The sequence below is a fragment of the Oncorhynchus mykiss genome, chromosome 5, assembly GCF_057628025.1.
Source record: "Oncorhynchus mykiss isolate SJ-2025 chromosome 5, ASM5762802v1, whole genome shotgun sequence".
NCBI classification, from domain to species: Eukaryota; Metazoa; Chordata; class Actinopteri; order Salmoniformes; family Salmonidae; genus Oncorhynchus; species Oncorhynchus mykiss.
Genome location: NC_143026.1, coordinates 64,941,823 through 64,967,175, shown reverse-complemented (window position 1 = coordinate 64,967,175; position 25,353 = coordinate 64,941,823). Strand labels below are relative to the sequence as shown.

The 25,353-nt window shown below is 41.6% G+C and overlaps 1 protein-coding gene across 2 annotated transcripts in view; it reads left to right on the top strand.

Annotated features, from left to right (window-relative positions):
* Nucleotides 1–1,177: 1,177 nt before the first annotated feature.
* pias4a (protein inhibitor of activated STAT, 4a) overlaps nt 1,178–25,353 on the top strand; it is a 31,113-nt gene continuing 6,937 nt past the window's right edge. Inside the window, exons 1-9 of one of the 2 annotated variants that reach the window (XM_021603817.3) lie at nt 1,178–1,225; nt 7,862–8,240; nt 11,517–11,601; nt 11,707–11,748; nt 13,988–14,078; nt 14,190–14,318; nt 14,540–14,645; nt 14,735–14,808; nt 15,006–15,166. In XM_021603817.3, the coding sequence (XP_021459492.3) occupies nt 1,199–1,225; nt 7,862–8,240; nt 11,517–11,601; nt 11,707–11,748; nt 13,988–14,078; nt 14,190–14,318; nt 14,540–14,645; nt 14,735–14,808; nt 15,006–15,166 (1,094 nt within the window). In that variant the 5' untranslated portion in view covers nt 1,178–1,198. Of the gene's footprint in view, nt 1,284–7,861; nt 8,241–11,516; nt 11,602–11,706; nt 11,749–13,987; nt 14,079–14,189; nt 14,319–14,539; nt 14,646–14,734; nt 14,809–15,005; nt 15,167–25,353 lie in introns of both variants that reach the window. The other variant, XM_090235542.1, reaches the window with a different exon arrangement.

Here is a 25,353-nt window from a genome sequence, read left to right as displayed (position 1 = left end):
ATTGCCCTCGTCTGTCCAAGTTGAAGAACTACTACTACAGCCTGCCTACACCATCCAAGTAGCCTGAATGAGACATGTGATAAAATGTATCATTAAATAGAAATGATTCCATGATTCCAAATACTGAAGATAATTATGTCATTGTCAAGAGGACATACACCTCCATTTTAATTTACAATACCTTAAGCCAACACTGTTTGATTATAATATGAAGCTGATATTTCACAGAACTGGAGGTTTTGTAAGACACTGACTGTCCTGTGAATATAATTTTTGCTCAAATGTGTATGTGTGCAAGCAAACAACTTATGATAAAGCACACAGGAATGGTATTAAAGTAGGCCTACATAGAGCAGAGCTGGGACAATATATATTGTTCCAATTATCTGTTACTTATCACAGTTAATATGCAAACTTGAGGTGAAAGTCAAATCATGCAAAGATTATATATTAAAGTTTATATTATTCTTTCATTTGATTTTAAACATAAATGGTTTTGGTTTACGATCTCTGTTCTTCAGCACAAATCAAGAAGTTTGAAAATCCAGAAATGGATTTCCAGGGGAGGGTGTGAAATCAAGAGAAAATAATTAACACAGGGCTGCTCCTATTCGTTGGACTGCATTTTTAAATCGAGAAGCATGTATAACCTCTCTTCCAATGTGACTTCAGTACACTACATCTGTGTACTGCATCTTGACTTGGCTCCCTGTGAATATTTAGATTATTGTTCAAAATAGATAAAGAGTTTATTCGATATCCAATGGTTCGTTGCATTTCCCGAAGCGGAATATTTCACTCGGACAGGAGTTGATTGGGCCATGCGCTCCTCCCCATTTAACAGGTCATGCGTTCCTCTTGTTTTGAATATGAATTATTTTCACAATGCATATCCTCTTTGATTCGATAGTATAAAACTCAGCAAACTCCAGCGTTCAGCTACTTAGTGGCTGGTTATGTTTTCTTATAAGTGAGGCCTTACATAGATGGGAGGCCTGTCTCTGAGTGTTTAAAAAAAGTTGAACTGTCACTTTAAAACAATGATGACACGCCTACTTTCAACGTACTCCTTGAAACTCGTAGTGTGGTTGCGCTGTGATTGGAAGCAGAGAAGCGTCGAGCAGCGAGCGTCCCGTCTGCTTCTCACTGGTGAAGGACTACCTTTCGGCTCTGCCTCTCGCGGGGCTGCTGTACAAAGATGGCGGGCGAACTGGTGGAAGCGATGGTAAGCAGAGATCCGCTCGACCGGTTTGATAGGAAGGGGCCTGCGTGAGAGATGGCCGGTTAGTATGGGAAACTGTAAAGGTTTCCCATGAATACTGTATAAAAGGGTTTAACTTAGTGAAGGTTGATTAATTGGAAGTTATATTGAAACTGGTTTCTCTTCGCCGCTAAGTGCGTCTAGCTAACGTTAGCTAGCAGGGACATGGAAAATGAATGATGAGGCCATAAAAACACTCGCCAGCAGGGAGTCAGTGCGAAATTGTATCATTCAATGTTTATGCGAGAGATTGCATTCAACATTCGGTCCATCCACTGGCACTTTGACTTGTCAATGGACGTATTTTCACTGTTGGGATAACAACAAAGCAAGTGGAGTTAACGTTAGCTTACCCACTAGCCTAGCTTCTTGTCAGACAAGGCAATTGTCAATGCCGCTGTCCACCTCTACACGCTGCAAGCCTGATACACGAGTGGTAGAAATGAACCTGAATTAATGATATTGATGTAATTATTTTGCAAGACTTTTCTAACTACACTGAACAAAAATATAAATGCAACAAATATTAGACTGAGTTACAGTTCATATAGGAAATCAGTCAATTGAAATCAATTAATAAAGCCTAATCTATGGATTTCACATGACTGGGAATACAGATACCTTAAAACAAAAAGGTAGGATCGTGGATCAGAACCTGTCTGTGTCTGGTGTGACAACCGTTTGCCTCATACAGAGCGACACATCTTCACATAGAGTTGTTCAGGCTGTGGAAAGTTGTCCCACTACTCTTCAATGGCTCTGCAAAGTTGCTGGATATTGGCGGGAACTGGAACACTCTGTCGATTCAGAGCATTCCAAACATGCACAATGGGTGAGATGTCTGGTGAGTATGCAGGCCATCGAAAAACGGACATTTTTCAGCTTCAAGGAATTGTGTACAGATCGTTGTGACATGGGGCTTTGCATTTCGTGCTGAAACGAGGTGATGGCGGCAGATGAATTTCACGACAATGGGCCTCAGGATCTCATCAGGGTATCTCTGTGCATTCAAATAGACAATGAACAATTGCATTCTATCAATGGCTATCTTATGCCAGCCCATACCATAACCCCACCGCCACCATGGACACTTCACAATGTTGACATCAGCAAACCGCTCACCCACAAGATGCCATACACTGTCTGCCATCTGTCTGGTACAGTTGAAACTTGGATTAATCCGTGAAGTGAATACTTCTCCAGCGTGCCAGTGGCCGTCGAAGGTGAGCGTTTGCCCACAACTCTGTTACTACACCAAAATGCAGTCATGTCAAGACCCAGGTGAGGACGACAAGCACGGAGATGAGCTTCCCTGAGACTGTTTCTGACAATTTGTGCCGAAATTCTTCAGTTGTGCAAACCCACAGTTTCATCAACTGTGTGGTGGTGTGTCTCAGATGATCCTGCAGGTGAAGAAGCCAGATGTGGAGATTCTGGGCTGGTATGTGGTTGTGAGGCCAATTATTTTTTATTTAACCTTTTATTTAACTAGGCAAGTCACACAACACTACATAAAGAGAGAGACCTAAGACGACAACCTAGCATGGCAAAAGCACATGAAAACACAGCATGGTAGCAACACAAAACATGGTACAAACATGATTGGGCACAGACAACAGCACAAAGGGCAAGAAGGTAGAGACAACAATGCATCACGCGAAGCAGCCACAACAGTCAGTAAGTGTCCACGATTGAGTCTTTGAATGAAGAGATGGAGATAAAAACAGTGGAGTTTTTTTTTTTGCAGCTCGTCCAAGCCTCTAGCTGCAGCGAACTGAAAAGAGGAGCAACCCAGGTTAGACGTACCACCATTGGATGCGATTTATGATAGAGCAATTAACATTCAAAATTCAAAGGGCACTCGCACATCTGAGCTGTCTTTTCTTTTAAGGTGCATGGTAACAGTTGAATAAGATGAGGGAAAAAAATAAGAAACCCACACTTCTCCTGATAGTATCACTTCTCTTTAATAGGCTTTACGTATCGGCCTTCGTCAGAGCTTTTGAGTTAATAATTTTTTTTATGTCGACATGGCTCCACCCACATCTGTTCCATGCATCAAATGGGGTTAGAGTCGAGGGAAAATAAGTAAGCGTTACCAAAAATAATGTGCATTTGATAAATATTAAAATAGTGTGACGTCAGAGTAATCTGAAATGCGGGCATTAATTGATCAAATTTACAACGTAACATACATTGGCATTTCATCATTAAAAAAATTCTCTTTGGCTCAGAGTATTATTTATGTCACCTCCCCTGTCTGATATCTTGACCTTCTCAATGCCACAAAATCTGACGGTAGAAACGTCATATTTTTGGTCTTTTAAAATCTACTGGGACTGTATAATCCCTGTCGTTTCTCCTGATTTTTAATTTATATTCACAAATTCTCTGTTAGAGAGAATGAGAGGTTTTACCTACATAACACAATCCACATGGACATTTCATCATGTAGATAACATGGGTGGTGGAGCACGTATGGTCATTTATTGGGAACCGTTTTGAACATGAATGAATGCTCCCATTTCAGATTACTCTGTATTGCGCTGTACCCAATGATTTATGAAAACTTGCTTGGTGGGTTGATGTCCTCATTGTGGTTTTACAGATGTGTTTAATATGTTTTATGTACATCCTTTTATTAGAATATTTAAGAAATTCAGAATGTTATATTTGGTAACACTAACTTATTTTCTGTCGACTCGAACCACATTCGAGTCGGATGTGAGTAAAGCTGTCTGGATGTGAGTAAATGTGAGTAAAGCTGTCTGGATGTGAGTAAAGCTGTCTACATAAGGGTGAAAAAAAAAAAAGACTGGGAAAAAAATCACAAAAGCTCTGGCGAAGGCCTTGGGGCTGATACATAAAGCTTATTAAAGAGCACTGATGCTATCAAGATTAGTGTGCGGGTTTATTTTTTTTTCTCTCAAAGAAATAAACATTACATTCTCTGGCAACAGCTCTGGTGGACATTCCTACAGTCAGCATGCCAATTACATGCTCCCTCAACATGAGACATCTGTGGTGTTGGACAAACTGCACATTTTTTGTGGCCTTTAATTGTCCCCAGCACAAGGTGCACCTGTGTAATCATGCTGTTTAATCAGCTTCTTGATATGCACACCTGTCAGGTGGATGGATTATCTTGGCAAAGGAGAAATGCTCACTAACAGAGATGTGCACAAAATTTGAGAAGTATTTTCTGCGTATGTAACATTTATGGGATCTTTCATTTCAGCTCATGAAACATGGGACCAACACTTTACATGTTGCATTTATTTTTGTTCAGTGTAGATAGGGACTAGCTAGCTAAATGCATTGATGGGTCTTCAAATGCACCAACGGTGTTGTGTCCTACACTACTTAAAAGGGGGGCCAGTCTAGGTTTTGTTTGCAGGAAAAATATTCTATGCATGGTGTTGGGAACAGAAGGGGCTCATGGGTCATGCTACTGAATTCTAGATGGGAGGGAGGAAAATATTACTTGAAGCAAGTGCACAGACACTATATTTACACAAAAGTATATGTGGACACCTTCAAATTAGTGGATTCAGCTATTATTTCAGCCACACCCATTGCTGCCTGGTGTATAAAGTCAAGCACACATCCATGCAATCTCTATAGACAAACATTTGCATTAGAATGACACCATCACACTTTCCAACAAGTCAGTAAGTAACTTTCTGCCCGGTCAACTGTGAGTGGTGTCATTGTGAAGTGGAAACGTCTAAGAAGTGACAACGGCTCAGCCGCGAATTGGTAGGCCACACAAGCTCACAGAACGGGACCGCCGAGTGCTGTAGAGCGTAAAAATTGTCAGTCCTTGTTTGCCTCTGGAAGAAACGTCTGCACACAAACTGTTTGTCGGGAGCTTAATGAAATGGGTTTCCATGGCCGAGCAGCTGCACACAAGCCTAAGATCAACATGTGCAATGCCAAGTGTCGGCTTGAGTGGTTTAAAGCTCGCCTCCATTGGACTCTGGAGCAGTGAAAACATGTTCTCTGGAGTGATCAGGCTAGGCCCCTTAGTTCCAGTGAAGGGAAATCTTAACGCTACGGCATACAATGACATTCTAGATGGTTCTGTGCTTCCAACCTTGTGGCAACAGTTTTGGGGAAGGCCTTTTCCTATTTCAGCATGACAATGCCCCCATGCACAAAGTGAGGTCCATACAAAAATGGATTGTCGATCGGTGTGGAAGAATTTGACTGGCCTGCACAGAACCCTGACCTCAACCCCATCGAACACCTTTGGTATGAATTGGAATGCCGACTGAGCCAGGCCTAATCGCACAACCTCACTAATGCTCTTGTGGCTTAATGGAATCAAGTGCCAGCAGCAGCAATGTTCCAACATCTAGTGGAAAGCCTTCCCAGAAGAGTGGAGGCTGTTTATAGCAGCAAAGGGGGGGACCAACTCCATATTAATGCCCATGATTTTGGAATGAGATGTTTGACGAGCAGGTGTCTACATACTTCTGGTCATGTGTATTTCAATTTAGCATTAATCATTTGAGTTGACATGCTGAGTGTTAATTTCTTTATACCAGGTAATTATATAGATAGGTCTGTGCACAGCTCTTCAAATCAAATGTTATTGGTCAAATGCACATATTTAGCAGATGTTATTGCGGGTATAGCAAAATGCTCGTGTTTACAGACAGATTATTTTACTTATAATTCACTATATCACAATTCCAGTGGGTCACAAGTTTACATACACTAAGTTGACTGTGCCTTTAAACAGCTTGGAAATTCCAGAAAATTATGTCATGGCTTTAAAAGCTTCTGATAGGCGAATTGACATCATTTGAGTCAATTGGAGATGTACCTGTGGATGTATTTCAAGGCCTACCTTCAAACTCAGTGCCTCTTTGCTTGACATGGGAAAATCAAAAGAAATCAGCCAAGACCTCAGGAAAAAAATTGTAGACCTCCACAAGTCTGGTTCATCCTTGGGAGCAATTTCCAAATGCCTGAAGGTACCACGTTCATCTGTACAAACAATAGTACCCAAGTAACAACACCATGGGACCACGCAACTGTCATACCGCTCAGGAAGGAGATACGTTGTGTCTCCTAGAGATGAACGTACTTTGGTGCGAAAAATGCAAATCAATCCCAGAACAGCAAAGGACCTTGTGAAGATGCTGAAGAAAACGGGTATAAAAGTATCTATATCCACAGTAAAACGAGTCCAATAGACAACCTGAAAGGCCGCTCAGCAAGGAAGAAGCCACTGTTCCAAAACCGCCATTAAAAAAAGCCAGCCTACGGTTTGCGACTGCACATGGGGACAAAGATCGTACTTTTTGGAGAAATGTCCTCTGGTCTGAATACAACTGTTTGGCCATAAGGGCCGTCATTATGTTTGGAGGAGAAAGGGGAAGGCTTGCAAGCTAAAGATCACCATCGCAACCTTGAAGCATGGGGGTGGCAGCATCATGTTGTGGGGGTGCTTTGCTGAAGGAGGGACTGGTGCACTTCACAAAATAGATGGCATCATGAGGAAAGAAAATTGTGGATATATTGAAGCAACATCTCAAGACATCAATCAGGAAGTTAGATTGATTGCCAATGGGTCTTCCAAATGGACAATGACCCCAAGCATACTTCCAAAATAGCTTAAGGACAACAAAGTGAAGGTATTGGAGTGGTCATCACAAAGCTCTGACCTCAAACCTATAGAATATTTGTGGGCAGAACTAAAAAAGTTTGTTTGACCCAACTTATTGTGGGAAGCCTGTGGAAGGCTACCCAAAATGTTTGACCCAATTTAAACAATTTAAAGGCAATGCTACCAAATACTAATTGAGTGTATGTAAACTTCTTACCCACTGGGAATGTGATGAAATAAATAAAAGCTGAAATAAATCATTCTCACTACTATTATTGTGACATTTCACATTCTTAAAATAAAGTTGTGATCCTAACTGACCTAAGACAGGACATTTTTACTAGGATTAAATGTCAGGAATTGTGAGCCAAATACATTTAAACTCAGTTTATGTAAACTTCTGACTTCAACTCTCCTATCTATATTGTGTGTGTGTGTGTAATATATATACTGGATACAGTTCCTTTATTTATATATATTTTTGTTGCCTCCTGGGCCCAGGGGCTGCAGCCCCGGTAAACCCCTGCATTAAGCCAGTCCTGCGCCTGGCACCTACTACCATACCCCTTTCAAAGGCATTTTGAAAGGGGTATATCTTGCCCATTCACCCTCTGAATGGCCACATACACAATCCATGTCTCAAGGCTTAAAAATCCTTCTTTAACCTTTTACTGCAGTTGGCTAAATCAGTAATTTTTTACTATGATTAAATGTCAGGAATTGTGAAACTGAGTTTCATTGTATTTGGCTAAGGTCTATGTAAAACTTCCAACTTCAACTGTACATATGAAATGAGTAAAACATTATTAAAGTGATCAGTGATTTCATGTACATAGGGCAGCAGCTTCTTAACGTGCAGGGTTGAGTAACTAGTGTAGGCTACCTTTTTTAAGTTATTGGCACTTGCCTAGCTCAAGGAATCAAGATGGTAATCCAAAACTTCCCCTCTTCCTATCACTCTCTCCTTTGTGTCTTCCCTTCAGAACATGGTGAAGAGTTTCCGGGTTTCTGACCTGCAGACGCTGCTGGCCTCCATGGGCCGGAGTAAGAGTGGTCTAAAGCATGATCTGGTGGGACGGGCGCTGAGGCTGGTGCAGACAGAGTACAGCCCAGAGCTGCTGAAGAACGTGCGGCAGCTGTACGAGTCACGCTTCCCCAAGGCGTCAGGTTGGCTGGCTGCTCGGCGCCCGGAGGGGGTTCCGGTGGCCTACTCCTCCCTCAGCTCGTCCCCCACAGGCACTCAGGGCGCAGACTACCTCAACGGCATCCCCAAGCTGTCCTCCACACCTGCGGCTGAGGTCAAGCTGGTGTCGCTGCCCTTCTACCAAACTCTGGAGACGCTGTTGCCGCCAACAGAGCTAAGTGAGTGATTTTTGGCAGTGAGATGTGGAGAGCTTTCGGTCTAGTCAAGTCCTTGTAGAGAGGCCAAAAAGTTCCTGGTCAGCTCTTATGGTCAGTAAAAAAAACTGGCCCGCTTTTGGAAAGTATTCAGACCCCATGACTTTTTCCACATTTTATATTACAGCCTTATTCTAAAATGTGTTAAATACATACAAAATCCTCAGCAATCTACACACAATACCCCATAATGACAAGTGAAAACAGGTCTAGAAATTTTTGCAAATACCTTTTTTGATTTACATAGTGGGGAGAACAAGTATTTGATACACTGCTGATTTTTGCAGGTATTCCTACTTACAAAGCATGTAGAGGTCTGTAATTTTTATCATAGGTACACTTCAACCGTGAGAGACGGAATCTAAAACAAAAATCCAGAAAATCACATTGTATGATTTTTAAGTAATTAATTTGTATTTTATTACATGACATAAGTATTTGATCACCTACCAACCAGTAAGAATTCTGGCTCTCACAGACCTGTTAGTTTTTCTTTAAGAAGCCCTCCTGTTCTCCACTCATTACCTGTATTAACTGCACCTGTTTGAACTCGTTACCTGTATAAAAGACACCTGTCCACACACTCAATCAATCAAACAGACAGACTCCAACCTCTCCCAATGGCCAAGACCAGAGAGCTGTGTAAGGACATCAGGGATAAAATTGAAGACCTGCACAAGGCTGGGATGGGCTACAGGACAATAGGCAAGCAGCTTGGTGAGAAGGCAACAACTGTTGGCGCAATTATCAGAAAATGTAAGAAGTTCAAGATGACGGTCAATCACCCTCGGTCTGGGCTTCCATCCTTCTCCTCTCCGCTACCTGGGCTCGAACCAGGAACACATCGACAACAGCTACCCTCGAAGCAGCGTTACCCATGCGGAGCAAGGGGAACAACTACTCCAAGTCTCAGAACAAGTGACTTTTGAAACGCAATTAGAGCGCACCCCGCTAACTAGCTAGCCATTTCACATCACATCGTTACACCAGCCAAATCTCGGGAGTTGATAGGCTTGAAGTCATAAACAGCTCAATGCTTGAAGCACAACGAAGAGCTGCTGGCAAAACGCACAAAAGTGTTGTTTGAATGAATGCTTACGAGCCTGCTGGTGCCTACCATCGCTCAGTCAGACTGCTCTATCAAATCATAGACTTAATTATAACATAATACACAGAAATACGAGCCTTTGGTCATTAATATGGTTGAATCCGGAAACTATCATTTAGAAAACAAAACGTTTATTCTTTCAGTGAAATATGGAACCGTTCCGTATTTTATCTAACGGATTGCATCCCTAAGTCTAAATATTGCTCTTACATTGCACTACCTTCAATGTTATATCATAATTATGTAAAATTCTGGCAAATTAGTTTGCAATGAGCCAGGCTGCCCAAACTGTTGCATATACACCGACTCTGCGTGCAATGAATGCAAGAGAAGTGACACAATTTCACCTGGTTAATATTGCCTGCTAACCTGGATTTCTTTTAGCTAAATATGCAGGTTTAAAAATATATACTTCTGTGTATTGATTTTAAGAAAGGCATTGATGTTTATGGTTAGGTACACGTTGGAGCAACGACAGTCCTTTTTCGCGAAAGCGCACCGCTTCGATTATATGCAACGCAGGACACGCTAGATAAACTAGTAATATCATCAACCATGTGTAGTTATAACTAGTGATTATGATTGATTGTTTTTTATATAAGTTTAATGCTAGCTAGCAACTTACCGTGGCTTCTTACTGCATTCGCGTAACAGGCAGGCTTCTCGTGAGGCAGGTGGTTAGAGCGTTGGACTAGTTAAGCCGTAAGGATGGCTAACTGAACAAGGCAGTTAACCCACCGTTCCTAGGCCGTCATTGAAAATAAGAATGTGTTCTTAACTGACTTGCCTAGTTAAATAAAGGTGAAAAAAAAAAAAGAATCGGCAAAATCATCATCCAAAAATGCAATGTTCGATTACGAAAACTTCAAATCGGCCCTAATTAATCGTCCATTCCGTTTAATCGGTCGACCTCTATTACCAAAACAATTCTGAGGTATTGAAGGTCCCTGAGAACACAGTGGCCATCATTCTTAAATTGAAGAATTTTGGAACCACCAAGACTCTTCCTAGAGCTAGCCACCCAGCCAAACTGAGCAATCGGGGGAGAAGGGCCTTGGTCAGGGAGGTGACCAAGAACCTGATGGTCACTCTGACAGAGATCTAGAGTTCCTCTGTGGAGATGGTTGTCCTTATGGAAGTTTCTCCCATCTCTGCAGCACTCAAACCATCAGGCCTTTATGGTAGTGGGCAGACAGAAGACACTCCTCAGTAAAAGACATATGACAGCCCACTTGTAGTTTGACAAAAAGCACCCGAAGACTCTGACCATGAGAAACAAGATTCTCTGGTCTGATGAAACCAAGATTGAACTCTTTGGCCTGAATGTGAAGCGTCACTTCTAGAGGAAACCTGCCACCATCTCTACGGTGAAGCATGGTGGTGGCAGCATCATACTGTGGGGATGTTTTTCAGCGGCAGGGACTGGGAGACTAGTCAGGATCGAGGGAAAGATGAACAGAGCAAAGTACAGAGATCCTCAATGAACCAGCTCCAGAGCACTCAGGACCTCAGACTGGGGCAAAGAATCACCTTGCAAACAGGACAATGACCCTAAGCACACAGCCAAGTCAACACAGGAGTGGCTTTGTGACTAGTCTCTAAATGTCCTTGAGTGGCCCAGCCAGAGCCTGGACTTGAACCCGATCGAACATCTTTGGAGAGACCTGACAATAGCTGTGCAGCAACACTCTCCATCCAACCTGACAGAGTTTGAGAGCATTTGCAGAGAATGTGAGGAACTCCCCAAATACAGGTGTGCCAAGATTGTAGCGTCATAACCAGAAGACTCCAGGCTGTAATCACTGCCAAAGGTGCTTCAACAAAATACTCAGTAAAGGGTCTGAATACCTATGTAAATGTGATATTTCCATTTTAATTTTTTTATAAATTAGCAAACATTTCTTATACTGTATTTGCTTTGTCCTTATCAGTATTGTGTGTAGATTGATGAGACAAATGTCTGTAACCTAACAAAATGTTGAAAAAGTTAAGGGGTCTGAATACATTCTGATGACACTGTATATTAATGACAGAAACATGACATTACAATTAAGCGCTAAGGACATTTTGGAAGCACAGGGAACTTGTGGTATGTGTGTGTATCTTTTTTGCTTCTGCATCTGTCCTTGTAGTTGCCCAGAACAGTGAGAAACTGCAGGACAGTCAATGCATATTTGAATTAACACAGAGCCAAGCGGACCAAGTCAGAAACTCAACGTGAGCATAACACTTTTATTCAAAGTTAACTGTTTTTTTTCTACTGCTTGTGACTTTGAGTGGACACTGAGGGGTACCATAACATTCCCTCCCTTGTTGTTTTAGTGAGCTTCGACCAGGAATGAAGGCAATCCAGGTGGTTCTTAGGTGAGTTTACAAGAGTTCGACTGCCCTACACATAACAGCACACCAATCCCACAATTGCATAGGTAATTTCCGGTACATACAGTTGAAGCCTATTCTAGATCAGTAGCTAGGCTTCCATCAATTTGTTCAATGATATTCAAGTGAATATTATAACATTCAAACAAAAAATATGTACATTTTACCTGCAGTAATTTTCCATCAAATTGTATTTTTGGTAACCTTGAGATTAGAGCGTTGGACCAGTCACTGAAAGGTCCCTGGTTTGAATCCCAGAGCCCACAAGGTGATTTTCTTTTTTTTGCTGTGCCCTTGAGCAATGCACTTAACCCCAATTGCTCCAGGGGCGGTGGACAATGGTGACTGTGGCATGATCCCATTCCCTACGGGTGTCTCAGGGGGAGTTGGAATATGCAAGAACACATTTTCATTACACATTTATAAAAATTTGTAGCAGGACAAATATAACCCCCCCCCAAAAAAAAACATTGTTAAAAGCTGTACATAATTACGCTGTAACTTCATTTACAGAATAAAAAACAGAAGTATGTGTTTCCATCCCATTTTTAACACTTTAGATGTTTTTGGCACAAAAGACTGCAATACACAGCAAGTGTGCCCACTTTGGTATTGGCACATGCGCTCTAGCCAACAGCTTGCAGATGCAGCACAGAGGGTAGGCTTCATTATGAGATTATGGACCAGTCAGTTTTAATTTTTTTATTTGTCAATTGACAGTCAAGCATCAATCATCATGCCAACAGCATAACATTTAAGGCCCTCTATTGGAAAGAAGCATAAAAAAATATATATAAAAAAAATAGAATTGTACCTTTTTATTTAACTAGGCAAGTTGAGAACAAATTCTTATTTACAATGACTGCCAAACCCGGATGATGCTGGGCCAATTGTGCGCTGCCCTATGGGACTCCCAATCATGGCCGGTTGTGATACAGCCTGGATTCAAACTAGGGTGTCTGTAGTGACGCCTGGGAAGGCTTTCCACTAGATGTTGGAAAATTGCTGCGGGGACTTGTTCCATTCAGCCATGAGCATTAGTGAGGTTGGGCAATTAGGCCTGACTCGCAATCGGCGTTCCAATTCATCCCAAAGGTGTTCAATGGGGTTAAGGTCAGGGCTCTGTGCAGGCCAGTCAAGTTCTTCCACACTGATCTTGACAAGCCATTTCTGTATGGACCTCGCTTTGTGCATGAGGGCATTGCCACAAAGTTGGAAGCACTGAATCGTCTAGAATGTAATTGTAAGCTGTAGCATTAAGATTTCCCTTCACTGGAACTGGGGGGAACTGGGGCGGCAGGGTAGCCTAGTGGTTAGAGCGTTGGACTAGTAACCGGAAGGTTGTGAGTTCAAACCCCCGAGCTGACAAGGTACAAATCTGTCGTTCTGCCCCTGAACAGGCAGTTAACCCACTGTTCCCAGGCCGTCATTGAAAATAAGAATTTGTTCTTAACTGACTTGCCTGGTTAAATAAAGGTAAAATAAAAAAAAAAAATAAAATAAAAACTGAGGTCTAGCCCTACCCATGAAAAACAGCCCCAGACCATTATTCCTCCTCCACCAAACTTTACAGTTGGCACTATGCATTGTGGCAGGTAGCATTCTCCTGGCATCCGCCAAACCCAGATTTGTCCATCGGACTACCAGATAGTGAAGTGTGATTCATCACTCCAGAGAACGTGTTTCCACTGCTCTGGAAACCAATGGTGGTTGAGTTTTAGACCACTCCAGCCGATGCTTGGCATTGCGCATAGTGATCTTAGGCTTGTGTGGCTGCTCTGCCATATTCACTTGTCAGCAACAATTTTGGCTGAAATTGCCATATCCACTAATTTGAAGGGGTGTCCACATACCTTTGTGTATATATAGGGCAGCATTTCTTGACTGCAACATGGTTATATTCTATAAAAAATGTGCATCAAAGCATTTCTACTGCATTTGTCACATGGTCTATTTCACAGATAAGGAAAATTATTCACCCGTCTATTGTAGTTTGTTCTGTCGACATTTGGAAAGTTTACAGACAATTATAGTTTCCTCTACTGTGTCCTTTATCAACTTGTATCAAGTCCCAACAAAAGTGTACATTTTGTGTGTATTGAATGACAAATCTGACCACCACAACCATTCATTGAGAATGGCTGTGTTTAAGAGGATTACATATGTTGCCATCTAACACTGATAACCACTGAACCTCCTGTGCTTTTGCTATGATCTTTTACAGAATCTGTTATACAGACTCAATCGGTGTCCAGGAAGATCAGTACCCTCCCAATATTGCTGTCAAAGTCAACCAGTCCTACTGTCATGTACCAGTAAGTAGTCAAGCTGGGGAATCTCATGCCCTCAGGCAAACAAACCAACCAACAAATCAGAAGAAAATGCCTATCTTGGTTGCTGAACATTTCTATATTTCTTCTGTACAGGGTTACTATCCATCTAATAAGCCAGGTGTGGAACCGCGTCGTCCCTGTCGCCCAGTCAACATCACACCCTGGTTACACCTCTCCACTGCCACCAACCGGGCCACTGTCACATGGGGCAACTTCGGCAAGGTCAGTCTCTGGTTGAAACTTTACACTGTTATTTTAGAACCTTGCCAAGAGGCGACGCCTTTTGCACATCTAAAGTAAACTCTGTGATGTACGCAAGCTGTTTTGATTAATTTCCATGACAAGTATTTGAAATGGTGTGGTTGTTTTTCAGATATCTGCTGCTATTTCCAGTGTGTTCATTCTGTTCAGTGCTCACTCATGTCTTCTCATCCTGTGTGCAGCGCTACTCGGTGGCAGTGTATTTAGTGCGGGTCTTCACATCAGCAGAGCTCTTCAGCCAACTTAAACACTGCTCAGTGGAGAGTGCAGAACGCTGTCGTGAACGCAGTAAGTGGCCTTTCATGCTTTATTGCATTTTAGTAATGTTTACACCTGTGCTGTGTGACGTTGAACTAGTTTCTTTCTGCTGTGTCCAGTCCAGGACAAGCTACGCTTTGATCCAGAGAACGAGATCGCCACCACAGGGCTACGGGTGTCCCTCATCTGTCCTGTGAGGATTTGCACTCTCACCACAAGCCATATCCACCCAGTCATGCTTTCATTTCTTATTAAAGAGCAAGTCTTAAACCTTTCAGTTGTTACTGACCAAAACAAAGAAAACCACAACACGAGGAACAGGCTACCACCCACCATTTGTCTACAGCCTAATGCTAATAACATACCTCCCTTTCCTCTTCCTCCTCTCAGCTAGTGAAGATGCGGATAGGAGTGCCGTGTCGGGTGCTCACCTGTGCCCACTTGCAGTGTTTCGATGCCATCTACTTCCTGCAAATGAATGAGAAGAAGCCCACGTGGACCTGCCCTGTGTGTGACAAACAGGCTCCCTTTGAGCTGCTCACCATCGATGGGTAAGTAAGGCATGCTGAGGCTTGTCACTTACCAACAGCACCACTACTACTCACTCTCCAGGAATTTGAGAACCACTCTTCCTTTTAAGGGTCTTTGCATGGGTTAGAATTTTTGGAGCAATTAAAAAAATTAAATAAAAAACTCTTAACTTGCAATGTCCTACCTACACTGGGCTACATTTTCAATAGGGCTATTGTCCCAATCAGGCTATTGCAGTTTCAATAAGTCGGTCTCAATTAATTTTCATTAAGGATATTATGGGGCTAAAAATGTATGATTTAGAGACACATATCAATGTACGCTAAGTTATCCAACCTTGAAGGGCCTTATTGAGGACCTGGATAACTTCTCTGGACTAAAACCCAACTACTACATTACGGATGGAGTCTCTAAAAGATAAAACTGTACGAATGTAAAAAAAAATTCAATCTACACACAATACCCCATAATGACAAAGCATAAACAGGTTTTCAGCAATGTTTGCAAATGTATTAAAAATATACGTTATTTACATACAATACCAGTCAAAAGTTTGGACATCTATACATTCAAGGGTTTTTCTTTATTTGTACTATTTTCTACGTTGTAGAATAATAGTGAAAAAATCAACTATAAATGGGGTCATGTAGTAACCAAAAAAGTGTTAAACAAATCAAAATATATTTGAGATAGTAGCCACCCTTTGCCTTGACAGCTTTGCATTCTCTCAACCAACTTCATAAGGTAGAATGTATTTCAATTAACAGGTGTGCCTTGTTGAATTAATTTCCTTCTTAATGCGTTAGAGCCATTCAGTTGTGTTTTGACAAGGTAGGGGGGTATATAGAAGAGAGCCCTATTTGGTAAAATACCAAGTCAATATTATGGTAAGAACAGCTCAAATAAGCAAAGAGAAACGACAGTCCATCATTACTTTAACCTCATTACTTTAACCTTTTAACCCCCCCCCCCCCCTACTTTGTGCAATTTCCACCTGAAGACATACCCAAATCTAACAGCCTGTAGCTCAGGCACAGAACCAAGGATATGCATATTCTTGGTACCATTTGAAAGAAAACACTCTGAAGTCTGTGTACATGTGAATTGAATGTAGGAGAATATAACACAATAGATCTGGTTTAGATAAAACAATGAAAAAAAACATGTGTTTTTTATTTTTGTATCCTCTTTAAAATGAACAAGATAAAACAAACATTCAGATAGGATGATGGGGACAATTTCAGTGAAAAAATATGAGGGCAACAGTACTTGTGCAAAGTTTCAGAATGATAACTTCCAAAATGAGAGTGCTACATGACATTTATCATGAAGTCACCCAGGTGTCCCCAACAAGTAGCCCAAATGTAATCAAGTGGCCAAATTGGTGAAGGTATACATTTTGAAACAAATAACTATATGCAAAATACCAACACATCCCCCCCCCAAAAAATGTAGGAAAAATAAATGGAAAAATTATAATTATTGATTTTAAAATATATATGAAAAAAAAATATATACATTTACAAAATAACATGGGTAACTATTTACACACTTTCAATATTTGGAAGACCCTCAGTCCTCTTATCAAATCAAATCTATTTATATAGCCCCAGCCTAAAACCCCAAACCCCAGGTGTAGAAGCACGGTGGCTAGGAAAAACTCCCTAGAAAGGCAGAAACCTAGAGAGGAACCAGGGTATGAGGGGTGGCCAGTCCTCTTCTGGCTGTGCCGGGTGGAGATCACAGTGGTTGTAGAGGGTGCAACAGGACAGCACCTCGAGTAAAAATTAACAGTTTAGGGTTCCATAGCCGCAGGCAGAACAGTTGAAACTGGAACAGCGGCAAGGCCAGGTGGACTGGGGACAGCAATGAGTCATCATGCCAGGTTGTCCTGACGCATGGTCCTAGGGCTCAGGTCCTCCGAGAGAGAGAAAGAGAGAATTAGGGAGAGCATACTTAAATTCACACAGGACACCGGATAAGACTCCCATTCGGAGTCAGTGTCACTGTGAAAGAAAATGTTCAGTTTGAATAGTTTCACATATGAGCCCTGTATCAACAGGTATAATAAACAGATATATATAGAGAGTTGAAGGTTGAATATATTAGATTGAATATATTATTATTGCCTGCTAGATCTACTGTCTCTTTTATATTATGACATTTCAGCTAGATCTACTGTCTATTATATTATGACAGACCAGCTGTATCTACTGTCTCCATTTCACTTTGGCCATTGATGTGGTCCTGCCCTCTCCTCAACAGCCTCAAATAGGCTATTTCATGTGGGTTGGGGTGGGGAGGCAGACACACGCATCTCACATTTCATGACATTACATTACATGTTTATATATTGCTTCTAAATAAAAATAAAAAACCACAAATAATATTTTATATTGTTCATTTCAAACAAGGGCATTAGCATGATCAGAACTTACCAGTCCAAAACGATGTCCTCTCCCGTTCAAAAAATATTCCTCCACAATCACTAAATGAAGCGTCCTACAACAATCTCTGTCTCACCTTCCCAATCAATTTATTCTAAAATTGTGTTTACATCTGTATATCTAGACTTAGATTTAGCTTTCCCTGACTTAGTCGCCATAATGATTGATATATAAACAGCTGAATCTGCGCATTCACCAAACAATGCAGTGCGTAATATGCGTAGCTCCTTCCGGTATGAAACTTCAATAGCGAATGACCCACTTTACGCTGAAGCTTACTACATGGGTTGGTCTTGCAACACATAAACATGGCGTATTGCCCTTTAGCTCAGCTCATTGGCTATCTACACAGCTAGATTTCAAGACGATCAGTGGTCATTGGGTTAAGACAGTCAATCAACGAAACAGCGGGCAAATCATTGGTGCACAATGATGTCATGACTTGTTGTCTTCAAATCGGTTTATTTCAGTCAATACGTCCCGCGAAATGGCCCATCAGGCCATTGATTGCAGTGAAACCAAACATGACTGGAAAAGTCACGTTCTGTGTGGGTTATTTACCTGGAATGTGTCGTCGAAAATGGAATGAGACGGAATTCACGACACAAGCGGTTCACAAAATGTTTTGTGTTAGGCTATAAAAACGGATTTTATCAAACAAAAGATCATTCATTGTGTAACAATGAGCATTGGAGAATTGCAAACAGACGAAGATCGTCAAAGGTAAACAATTTATTTTAATGCAGTTTGATTGTTATGCCTGTGCTGTTTTTTTTATTTTTTTTTATGGGGCTCTATGCTCAGATAATCGCATCGTATTCTTTCGCAGTAAATCCTTTTTTAAATCTGACAACGCAGTTGGATTAGCAAGATTCTAGGCTTTCGATACATGTCAGACATTTGTATTTTCATGAATGTTTAATTTGACTATTTGTAGCGATCACCGTATGTTGTGGCATTTCAGCCCGCTAGCGGGTTCCGTGCGCAGAGAGGTTAAGACATGAAGGTCAGTTGATCCGGAACATTTCAAGAACTTTGAACGTTTCTTCAAGTGCAGTCGCAAAAATCATCAAGCGTTATGATGAGGACCGGCACAGGAAAGGAAGACCCAGAGTTACCTCTGCTGCAGAGGAAAAGTTCCTTAGTTACCGGCCTCCAGAAATTGCAGCCCAAATAAATGCTTCAGAGTTCTAGTAACAGACACATCTCAACATCAACTGTTCAGAGGAGACTGCGTGAATCAGGCCTTCATGGTCGAAAAGGACACCAATAGACTTGCTTGGGCTAAGAAACACGAGCAATGGACATTAGATGGTGGAATTCTGACCTTTTTAGTTCAACCGCCGTTTCTTTGAGACGTAGAGTAGGTGAACGGATGATCTCCGCATGCGTGGTTCCCACCGTGAAGCATGGAGTTGTGGAGGTGCGTTGCTGGTGACACTGTCCGATTTAGAATTCAAGGAACACTTAACCAGCATGGCTACCACAGCATTCTGCAGCAATACGCCATCCCATCTGGTGGGACTATCATTTGTTTTTCAACAGGACAATGACCCAACACACCTACAGGCTGTGTAACGGCTATTTGACCAAGAAGGAGAGTGATGGAGTGCTGCATCAGATGCCCTGTCCTCCACAATCACCTGACCTCAACCCAATTGAGATGGTTTGGGATGAGTTGGACTGCAGAGTGAAGGAAAAGCAGCCATCAAGTACTCTGCATATGTGGGAACTCCTTCAAGACTGTTGGAAAAGCATTCCAGGTGAAGCTGGTTGAGAGAAGGCCAAGGGTGTACAAAGCTGTCAAGGCAAAGGGTGGCTAGTTTGAAGAATCTCATATAAAAATATATTTTGTTTTGTTAAACACTTTTTTTTGGTTACTACATGATTCCATGTTTGTTTTCGAAGTTTGTCTTCACTATTCTACAATGTAGACAATAGTAAAAATAAAGAAAAACCCTTGAATGAGTAGGTGTGTCAACTTTTGACTGGTACTGTAAGCATTCAGACCCTTTGCTATGAGACTCGAAATTGAACTCCGGTGCATCCTGTTTCCATTGATCATCCTTGATGTTTCTATGACTTGATTGGAGTCGCCCGGCCCAACTGAGCAATTGTGGGAGAAGGGCCTTGGTCAGGGTGATGACCAAGAACCTGATGGTCACTCAAACAGAGCTCCAGAGTTCCTCTGTGTAGATAGAACCTTCAAGAAGGACAACCATCTCTGCAGCACTCCACTAACCAGGCCTTTATGGTAGAGTGGCCAGAAGGAAGCCACTCCTCAGTAAAATACACATGGCAGCCCGCTTAGTCCTTTAGTTGCCTTTTGGCAAACTCTATCAGATAATGGCTCCGGCTCACTCAGATAATGGCGCCGGAGGTGATGGCTGCAGTTTTACGGGCTCCTAACCGACTATGCTATTTAGTTTTTTTCGCATTGTAACTTATTTTGTATGTAATGTTGCTTCTACCATCTCTTATGACCGAAAAGAGCTTCTGGATATCAGAACAACAATTACTCACCTCGAACTTGGCAAATTATTTATTTCTTTAATTAGTCTGATGCAGCTGATGTGAAGAATATACTGCTTCCTCATGGCAACACCTACCCAGATCCTCAAAGTTCTACAGCTACACCATCGAGAGTTTCCTGACCGGTTGAATCACTCCACGGTATGGCAACTGCTTGGCATCTGACCCTAAGGCGCTACAGGGGGTAATGCAAACAGCCCAGTACATCACTGGGGCCAAGCTTCCTGCAATCCAAGACCTATATACTAGGCGGTGTCAGAGGAAAGGCCAAAAATTGTCAGACCCAAGTCATAGAATGTTCACTCTGCTACTGCACGGCAAGCGATTCTTAACAGCTTCTACCCCCAAGCCATAAGCCACAATTAATCAAATGGCCACCAAACTATTTACATTGTTTTTACACTGCTGCTACTCGTTGTTTATCACTTTACCCCAACCTGCATGTACAAAAACTGCATTGTTGGTTAAGGGCTTGTAAGTAAGCATTTCACGGTAAGGTCTACACCCTTTGTATTTGGAGCATGTGACATACGTTTCTCATGGTCTGATCAAAACAAGATTCTCTGGTCTGATGAAACCAAGATTGAACTCTTTGGCCTGAATGCCAAGCGTCACGTCTGGAGGAAGCCTGGCACCATTCCTACAGTGAAGCATGGTGGTAGCAGCATCATGCTGTGGGGATGTGTCAGTGGCAGGGACTGAGAGACCAGTCAGGATCGAGGGAAAGATGAATGGCACAAAGTACAGCAAGATCCTCAATGAACCTACTCCAAAGTGCTCAGAATCTCAGACTGGGGGGAAGGTTCACCTTCCAACAGGACAACAACCCTAAGCACACAGCTGAGACAGTGCAGAAGTGGCTTTGGGACAAGTCTCGGAATGTCCTTGAGTGGCCCAGCCAGAACCCGGACTTTAACCCTATCAAACATCTATGGAGAGACCTGAAAATAGCTGTGCAGCAACGCTCACCATCCAACCTGACAGCTCTTGAGAGGATCTGCAAAGAAGTGGGAGAAATTCCCCAAATACAGGTGTGCCAAGCTTGTAGTGTCATACCCAAGAAGACTCAAGGCTGTAATCGCTTCCAAAGGTGCTTCAACAAAGTACTGAATAAAGGGTCTGAATATTTATGTAAATGTGATATTGAAACATTTCTAAAAACAGTTTTTTTTGCTTTGTCATTATGGGGTATTGTGTGTCGATTGATAAGGGGGGAAAAAACAATTGAATCCATTTTAGAATGAGGCTGTAACAAAACGTGGAAGTCAAGGGGTCAAATACTTTTTGAGTGCAATGCATTCTGTTCATGTATTATGATAAACTTGGGCAAATGTAATTTAATACTTTTAGTTGAATCCCTGCTAAGGGGCGGCAGGGTAGCCTAGTGGTTAGAGCGTTGGACTAGTAACCGAAAGGTTGCAAGTTCATGTCCCGAGCTGACAAGGTACAGATCTGTCGTTCTGCCCCTGAACAGGCAGTTAACCCACTAGGCCGTCATTGAAAATAAGAATTTGTTCTTAACCTGCTTGCCTAGTTAAATAAAGGTTAAAAAAAAAAAAAATGAAATGCAAATTAAAATAAATAAATTCTCCCCCCAAGCAATGGGAGTCGTTGTCCCAAAGGCAAGTTTAGGTCCAAAATAAAGCTAACACATTGGGCTTATTTTGGAAAGATTTTGGCGAGAGTGAAACCTCTCGCTTCGCCTCTTCGTTGCGTTTCTCTGTCATCGTTAGACATTTGACTGACAGGCTGATCCTATCAATAGCTGGCTAGAAGATGCATATCATTCATTCCAGCGGGAGGGCTCGACGGACTAGCGAATTAAACTTTTAAATGAAAAGTAGCCTAATTAATATGAAGTGGAAAATGTAACCTGCTGATTAGCTAATGGAAAACACTTAAGTCAATGTATTTAAATTGAAGTTTTATCCTAATTTCAATGTTTACAACGCTGGTTAAAATGATATAATAAAAAAAAAGAAAGTAATATCACCAATGCGCATTGGTCCCCGATTGAAATATTTAGCTGATTAAATGTAATCTACGTAATCCCCAAAGGTAATTATTTAGGCCATAAACTATAACTAGTAATCCTGCATACTCCAAGAGGTTCAAATCTCACCTTTCTGGTGAAAATTGCTGAGGTGTAGTCATTTGAGGACAAGCTCAAGTACACAGTACAAATGTGATAAAAATGAAATATTTGATGTATTTCCTATTCCACAACTATTCCACACCCAGGCTTGAAACGACGTGTGCTTTCTAAATATAATCAAATTTATAACACGACCTAACTATAAGAGTCCACCTTCCTTTATAACTGTAACATATATATATATATATAAATACAGTGGGGCAAAAAAGTATTTAGTCAGCCACCAATGTGCAAGTTCTCCCACTTAAAAAGATGAGGCCTGTAATTTTCATCATAGGTACACTTCAACTATGACAGACACAATGAGAAAAAAAATCCAGAAAATCACATTGTAGGATTTTGAATGAATTTATTTGCAAATTATGGTGGAAAATAAATATTTGGTCAATAACAAATGTTTATCTCAATACTTTGTTATATACTCTTTGTTGGCAATGACAGAGGTCAAATGTTTTCTGTAAGTCTTCACAAGGTTTTCACACACTGTTGCTGGTATTTTGGCCCATTCCTCCGTGCAGATCTCCTCTAGAGCAGTGATGTTTTGGGGCTGTTGCTGGGCAACACGAACTTTCAACTCCCTCCAAAGATTTTCTATAGGGTTGAGATCTGGAGACTGGCTAGGCCACTCCAGGACCTTTGAAAGGCTTCTTACGAAGCCACTCTTTCGTTGCCCGGGCGGTGTGTTTGGGATCATTGTCATGCTGAAAGACCCAGCCACGTTTCAACTTCAATGCCCTTGCTGATGGAAGGAGGTTTTCACTCAAAATCTCACGATACATGGCCTCATTCATTCTTTTACACGGATCAGTCGTCCTGGTCCCTTTGCAGAAAAACAGCCCCAAAACATGATGTTTCCACCCCCATGCTTCACAGTAGGTATGGTGTTCTTTGGATGCAACTCAGCATTCTTTGTCCTCCAAACACGACAAGTTGAGTTTTTACCTATTTTGGTTTCATCTGACCATATGACATTCTCCCAATCTTCTTCTGGATCATCCAAATGCTCTCTAGCAAACTTCAGACGGGCCTGGACATGTACTGGCTTAAGCAGGGGGACACGTCTGGCACTGCAGGATTTCAGTCCCTGGCGGCGTAGTGTGTTACTGATGATAGGCTTTGTTACTTTGGTCCCAGCTCTCTGCAGGTCATTCACTAGGTCCCCCCGTGTGGTTCTGGGATTTTTGCTCACCGTTCTGGTGATCATTTTGACCCCACGGGGTGAGATCTTGCGTGGAGCCCCAGATCGAGGGAGATTATAAGTGGTCTTGTATGTCTTCCATTTCCTAATAATTGCTCCCGCAGTTGATTTCTTCAAACCAAGCTGCTTACCTATTGCAGATTCAGTCTTCCCAGCCTGGTGCAGGTCTACAATTTTGTTTCTGGTGTCCTTTGACAGCTCTTTGGTCTTGGCCATAGTGGAGTTTGGAGTGTGACTGTTTGAGGTTGTGGACAGGTGTCTTTTATACTGATAACAAGTTCAAACAGGTGCCATTAATACAGGTAACAAGTGGAGAACAGATGAGCCTTCTAAAGAATAAGTTACAGGTCTGTGAGAGCCAGAAATCTTCCTTGTTTGTAGGTGACCAAATACTTATTTTCCACCATAATTTGCAAATAAATAAATAAAATCCTACAATGTGATTTTCTGGATTTTTTTGTCTCATTTTGTCCGTCATAGTTGAAGTGTATCTATGATGATAAATTACAGGCCTCTCTCATATTTTTAAGTGGGAGAACTTGCACAATTGGTGGCTGACTAAATACTTTTTTGCCCCACTGTATGTATGTTTAGTGTTAGAACGTCACACATAGCTCTAGCTTGAGTTCCTGAACTCGTTAGGAACTCTCCTTTCATCTCATATTGATCTTGTCCGTCTATGACAGTGTTTTTGTTTAAAATCAATCTAATTTTACATTTGATAAAGTTGGCTATAAATCGAATGTGCTAGAGGGACGAAACCACTCTCCTGCTGTGCTACGATGTGACGTAGGGTTCAGCAAGGAGTTGGACAGTCAGAAGAGCAAATTAAATGGTGAGAGGGTCATCCCAGCTTCAAGTGGTGTTAGATTTGACATCCTACTTCACATAGGCGGATGAGATATACTCCTGTGTCCGTGAGAATCAGAGCTACCGCTCAATGAAAGCCATTTCGATCTACGGTGTCACAACAAAACTGGTACCAGAACCATGCAGGTCATCTAAACGGGGGAATTTATATTTAGAGAGAGTTAAGATACAAGTGCATCGATCCGCGGACCCAAACCAATAAAACTTAAAAAAAAATTTAAAAAATCTGATAAATCAAACGTTATGAATCGCCGGTTCACAAAAAAATGATTTGCTCATATCACATTATTTCTACTTTCTGAAAATACTTATTGTGACAGATGCGTCCTCTCTCATTCAGTGTCAGACTCCATTCAACTGTGTAGACGGTCATTTTGCATGCCGAACAACCCCAGGCCTAGTCAAACTGTGCACTGTGCCCAGCTTTGCGCACTGACCAACTTGCGGTAGGCAGCCTGTTCCTGATCGAGCACATCTGCGCGGTACTTTCAGCATTCAAATGCTAAAATGTCTTGTGTGATGTTAAGCTTTATTAGTTGAGTAACAACATTAACCTAGCAAATTACAGGTTATCTATCCGCTGTTGAAAATGTGTTTTGCTATTATTCCGGTAAGATACTGGAAACACAACTCATCTGGCTATAGCTGCTAAACAGGGCTTACAATAGATTTTATTTTGATGGTTCAGGTTCAGCAATAGGTTTGATAGTTTAAAGTCATTTTTGCTAGGTCATTTTTAAATATACAGAGTCAAGTTGATGATTTCATATTCTAGACCGCAATCACTTTTGCAAGCAGCACTGCAAATGCCTGAAGCAAGAGAAGAAAAGTTTTCTGTAAAAACCATTTGAGATTGGGGGGTGAAATCCAAAGTTGTGCTATGTCTTCATTGGCTAGGTCATAGCTCAATTTTGGAAATGATAAATATTGATACATTAGTAGCTAAAACACAAACTGCAAAAATTCTAGAACCAAAGTGGAAGGACAAAAACATATGCTACATTG